Source organism: Vollenhovia emeryi, unplaced genomic scaffold (genome assembly GCF_000949405.1).
Source record: "Vollenhovia emeryi isolate VEMERY1.0 unplaced genomic scaffold, V.emery_V1.0 DF941097.1, whole genome shotgun sequence".
Taxonomy (NCBI): domain Eukaryota; kingdom Metazoa; phylum Arthropoda; class Insecta; order Hymenoptera; family Formicidae; genus Vollenhovia; species Vollenhovia emeryi.
The window spans coordinates 1-5,938 of record NW_011965269.1 but is presented as its reverse complement, the minus strand read 5'-3'; the positions used below and the strand labels follow the sequence as shown (position 1 = coordinate 5,938).

The window sequence follows — 5,938 nt, the reverse complement described above, 5'->3', positions numbered from 1 at the left end:
GAGGTCGTTCACAGTACGAACGTGAACGACCACCGTAAGAACATACTGATTGTCGAGCGAACAGCGGCTAAGAGGGAAGGACGATCAAGGCGATCACGACTTCAGGACAACAACATTGGCTCTTGCAACCAATCGCACAACCCTCAGGACGAGTTACGCGACGAGATCAAGGCTAAGGGCAAGTCCATTCCAAATATAAATCAAGTGGCCGATTAAGCAATTTCCGTTACCTATTCCCAAACGACAATATGGCAGGTCGAATTAAGTTATTAATTCAAAAGCGAACGTCGTTAAAATCTCAAATTACGGGTTTGATGAATCTGGTTGAGAGAGGCAGTTACGATAAGGCCGCGTTAAGATTAAGGATGGCCCGCATAACCGACTTGTATCACGCGTACGAAGAATTTAACGACGAGCTCGTACTATTAGATCCGAACGACACTCATAAAGACGAATTCACTAACGTACAGGAAAGATTTTATTCACTCGCAAGTAAAGTGGAAGAGATAGTAAGTTCCACCGTTTCGACCGCGAGTACCGGTGTCACTATTAGCGCGTCGCAACCCAGCGATTCTGAGACCACGGCGATCGTAAAACGGCGAGTAAAATTGCCGGAAGCGTCTCTACCGAAATTTGACGGCCAATACGAGAATTGGCTGTCCTTTAAAAATACTTTTCTCGTTATGATCGATTCACAAACAGACTTGAGCGAAGTACAAAAATTGCAATACTTAAAATCGGCGTTAACGGGCGAGGCAGCTAATAAATTAAAGATTCTATCGATCGAAGGCTCAAATTATCAAAAGGCATGGGAACTGTTGAAACGCTCGTACGAAGTAAAGCGGATATTAATCTCACGCCACCTTTCGTTGCTCTTGAACACACCCGTTTTAGAAAAGGAGACAACCGACAGCTTGTCCAAGCTTGCCGACGACGCGCAGCGTAGCATCGTTAGCCGCGTTAGGAGTTAACGTGGGGTCCGAGATACTTGTAAACGTACTAGAAAGCAAATTACCTAAGATCGTAGCGGAAAAATGGGAGGAATCTCTGGATCGGGACGAATTTCCGAAGATCGACGATCTATACGAATTTTTATATAGAACCGCAGTTCGCATATCTAAGCGTGTTCGTGTGGGAACGACCAAACAAGCCGACAGATCGACACCTCCCGGGAAAAAGGCGCGGATATCCAACAAGGCATTTGTGGTTAATATTGCGAATAATTGCCCAGCGTGTAAAAATAAGCAACATCCGTTATTTAAGTGTGACAATTTCAAGCAATTATCTGTGCCGAAGCGCATCGAATGCGTGAAAAACGCGATGCTTTGTTACAACTGCTTACGTTCACATCGTGGTAAACCTTGCAATCATTCGCACTGTAGCATTTGCCAAGGGCGACATAATACGCTTTTACATCTTGAGAAAACCCAAGTCGCATCCACGACAACGGACGCGACGGACGTCAAGGGGGAACAAGGCAAATAACGTATAACGGGGAGTGGCCATGCAGCGACGTGTCTCGCAGCGATCACACCCGTTTTCACACCACAATTGATGACCACCGCGACGATATTTATTCGGGATCGTGAACTCAAGTTCATTAAGTGTCGCGCCTTGTTGGATACATGTGCTACCGCCAATTTCATTTCCGAGGGTCTCGCGAGACGTCTAAGGCTCCCTATAACAACACGCGCATTGCCAGTCGGTGCAATCAATTCAATGAACACGATTTCGAAAGGTGTCATTCGAATTACTATTCAATCGCGACACAGTGAGTTCCGCAAGGATACATCGAGGCCGAGTCCTCGCGTTCGTGCCAGAGACCGAGGCCGAGTCCTCGCGTTCGTACGTTCACACGCTCGTGCGCATCGGAGACCGAGCTCTCCGATAAGAGACATCGAGGCCGAGTCCTCGCGTTCGTCTGATCTTGAATAAACAATTATGTTTGACAATCCCCATAATATCAGACTTAGTTCCGTCGGAAACTTTCCCGCGAGATTCCATCACAATACCGTCCAATATAAAATTGGTTGATCCAGAGTTTCATTTACCGCGTCCTGTTGATTTGCGGATTGGTGCGGAGGTGACATTGTCGTTATTCTCCATAGGCCAGATCAATTTATCGATACGAGATAATGATTTATATCTACAAAAGACTTGTCTCGGCCGGGTCGTTGCAGGCGGAAGCTCGTCGCGGAATCAGCCGAAAACTGCGATATGTAAATTAACTGGTCTAGATCAACAGATCGCGAGATTCTGGGTGATTGAGGAGATATCTGATCCCACCGTTACGCCGAAATCTAACGAGGAACTCGAATGCGAAGAGCATTTCACTAAGTTTGTTACTCGCAACCGCGACGGTCGCTATACGGTGAGACTACCATTTCGCAAGGATAAGATGAGCCTCGGCGATTCGCGAACCGTCGCTCTCAAACGTTTAAATTCGCTCGAACGGAAGCTCGACTCAGATCCATTGTTAAGGGCCGCCTATTCGCAAGTAATACAGGAATATTTAGATCTGAAACAGATGATTCCGGTGAATAACCCTTCCAATGAAGGATTTTATATGCCGCACCATGCGGTAATCAAATCATCGAGTACCACGACCCGGGTTCGTGTCGTGTTCGATGCATCGGCAAAAACGAGTAATGGCACATCGTTAAACGATAGGTTAATGGTGGGGCCGACTATTCAAGATACGTTATTCGTTCACTTAATTCGATTCCGTACGTATAAATATGTTCTCACAGCAGATATAGAAAAGATGTATAGGCAGATATTGTTGCACGAGGATGATCAGATATACCAACGAATCCTCTGGCGCCAGAACGATCAAATAAAGACTTTGCAACTTAACACCCTTACATTCGGCGCATCCTCGTCACCGTATCTGGCTATACGAACAATTCAAAAACTAGCCGATGACGAGCACGACGCATATCCTGACGCCGCCCGAGTTCTCAAGACGCACTTATACGTAGATGACTTACTTACAGGTACGAATACCGTTAGCGAAGCTCGCGCGTTGCGGGATGACATAATCACGGTACTTTCTCGAGGCGGTTTTAATATTCGACAATGGGCGTCGAACGACGAACGTATCATTAACGATTTAACCCCCGATGCGGTGAATACTAGTCTCATGCTCGATAAAAACAACCCCTTGAAAGCATTAGGCATAGCATGGCGCGCACACAACGACAAGTTATGTTACTCGGTCCGCTCGATCGATCACGCCGAAAGAATCACAAAGCGAACGATTTTTTCCGAAATCGCAAAGATTTTTGATTCTTTAGGCGTCTTAGGCCCTGTCATATTATACGCTAAAAAATTGATGCAGAATTTATGGCAGTGCAAGGTAGATTGGGATGAATCCGTCCCATCCAATATACACAAAACGTGGATAGAGTTCGCGACTCAATTAGATTTAATGAATGAGCTATCCATGGATCGCCCTGTGTTGATTTCGGATTACACCGATGTTCAAATACATGGATTTAGCGACGCGAGTAACATCGGTTACGGTGCCTGCATTTACCTTCGTTCGACCGATCAACGCAACAACGTACGTTGTCGTCTACTTTGTGCGAAATCTCGCGTCGCACCATTAAAAACTGTGACGATACCTCGCCTCGAATTATGCGGTGCGCTCCTGCTAGCCAAATTATATCGCGAAGTACATCGTGCGTTAGGAATATCCCCTAGCAAGACGGTGTTATGGAGCGACTCGACCATTGCGTTACATTGGGTGAAAACTCCACCTCATCTATTAAAAACGTACGTGTCCCACCGCGTTGCTCAAATCCAAGAAATTACTGACTTACAAGCTTGGCGACATATTCGATCCGAGGATAATCCGGCCGACGCGCTATCACGGGGTCAGTTACCGCAGGCTTTCCTGAATAACCAATCATGGTTTTCCGGACCATTGTGGCTAACGAAAGAGGAAGGCGAATGGCCTAACGGTATCGTAGAATTAAAGGAATTACCCGAATTACGAAAAAATATATGTATAGCGACGGTTTCTAACGATTGTAGCTTCCTTAAGAAATATTCGTCATATTCACGATTATTAAAAATCACAGCATTATGCCTACGTTTTCGACCAAAGAACACTTACCGCGGGCAGCTAGGCATAACGGAAATAAATGACGCGGAAACGAGAATTATAAAGATCATTCAAAAATCTTGTTTTTCACGCGAATTGAATGAACTTGCGAATGGGCGCCCGATAAAGAAAGGCAATATTGCCGCGCTAAATCCGTTCCTCGACGAAAATGGTTTGATTCGCGTCGGCGGACGCCTCAGACTATTAAAGTTAGCCTTCTCGCAAAAGCACCCAATTTTACTACCAAGTCATTATTTCTTAACGGATTTAATTATGAGAGAAACGCATGAAAAATACTACCACGCCGGCATACAAACGACTTTGTATACGATTAGACGCAAATTTTGGCTACTCGACGGTCGAAACCAGGTGCGTAAAATCATACGATCATGCATACGCTGCTTTCGATTCAACGCCGGCTCGGTCGATTACAAAATGGGCGATTTACCTAAATCCCGAGTGAGTAACGCGACTCCCTTCGATAATACCGGGATCGATTTCTGCGGCCCTTTCTACATTAAGGAGAAAAAGTATCGAAATCAAAGGCGAATCAAAGTATACGTATGTGTGTTCGTATGTATGGCCGTAAAGGCAGTACATTTAGAAATCGTAAGCGACATGACCACCGATGGTTTTTTAGCAGCCTTGCGTCGCTTTATAGCGAGACGAGGGATACCGACACGCGTCTATTCGGACAATGGAACTAACTTTGCAGGTGCGAATAATCACCTGAGAGAACTATATGTTCTATTCAACTCCGATGAACACAGGAATCGTACGAATCGATTCTCGGTTGAACATCACATTACGTGGCATTTTATACCTCCCATAGCTCCACATTTCGGTGGACTATGGGAATCCACTGTAAAAGTATTTAAACATCATTTTAAGCGTGTTGTCGGTGAGCTTTTGTTTACATTTGAGGAACTAAATACCTTTACTATAGAAGTCGAAGGAATATTAAATTCCAGACCCATCTGCGCTCTCTCATCCGATCCCAATGATCTGTCTGTCCTTACACCTGCACATTGCTTAATCGGCAGACCACTGATTAACATGCCCGAGCCTGATCTCTCGTCTGTCCCAGCCAACCGTCTGTCCACCTGGAAACACACCATGAAGGTGCGGCAAGATTTCTGGGCTCGCTGGAACCTGGAATATGTCAACGAGCTCCAAGTCCGTACTAAATGGGCTAAAGACGGAGAAAAAATCAACGTCGGAACGATCGTCCTCATCAAGGACAAGGGCCTTCCCTGCGGTCAATGGGCGCTAGGGAGAATCGAAGAAACCCATCCAGGTCAAGATGGAGTGGTGCGAGTCGTTTCCGTGAAAACGGCAACCGAAACATTAAAGCGAACCGTGAAGTGTTTATATCCACTTCCCTTCGATCAATAATTTAAGCGAACATTCAACTGTAAACATCTAATTGTAAATTGTCTTACCGATGTAGGGCAATTAGATGTACATTAAGGTTGATCAGTACCCTCTCAACGGGGGGAGTATGTTGCGACGTAAATATAGTGGGCCCACTACGAAGCCTTGCCGAGCGAGGCTTCTAAAAAAAACCAAGCGCCCTTCGGACCTTTGGTCGAGCGCTCTAATCTTCTAAGTAAATAATAGAAGTATGCCTTGAGTCACCAGTAATGTATCTTCCGATGAGGTTCGAGTCATCGACCCAAAGGTGAATCTGATAAGCGCTTGTTCTGGAACGTTCGAAGTCGCAACGGTCAGTTGTCACAAAGAACTGCGGACATATATATATAGGGCCAACGGTCACGGCAGGACACTTCGAAGTCGTCTCTCGTAGAGTACAGATCGAGCCCTTTTCCG

At 45.7% G+C, this 5,938-nt stretch overlaps 1 protein-coding gene across 1 annotated transcript; it reads left to right on the top strand.

Annotated features, from left to right (window-relative positions):
- Positions 1–248: 248 nt before the first annotated feature.
- On the top strand, positions 249–5,503 carry LOC105571165. Its single transcript, XM_012028640.1, has 3 exons — positions 249–836; positions 895–1,477; positions 1,968–5,503. The coding sequence occupies exons 1-3, from the start codon at positions 249–251 to the stop codon at positions 5,501–5,503; spliced, it is 4,707 nt and encodes a 1,568-aa protein (XP_011884030.1).
- The last annotated feature ends 435 nt before the right edge of the window (positions 5,504–5,938 follow it).

Excerpts from the sequence above, each read along its gene's own strand:
- LOC105571165 (XM_012028640.1), top strand. The coding sequence starts at position 249 with ATGGCAGGTCGAATTAAGTTATTAATTCAAAAGCGAACGTCGTTAAAA. Across the intron at positions 837-894 it reads TGTTGAAACGCTCGTACGAA|AAAAGGAGACAACCGACAGC; the intron begins GTAAAGCGGATA and ends CACCCGTTTTAG. Across the intron at positions 1,478-1,967 it reads GGACGTCAAGGGGGAACAAG|ACTTAGTTCCGTCGGAAACT; the intron begins GCAAATAACGTA and ends CCATAATATCAG.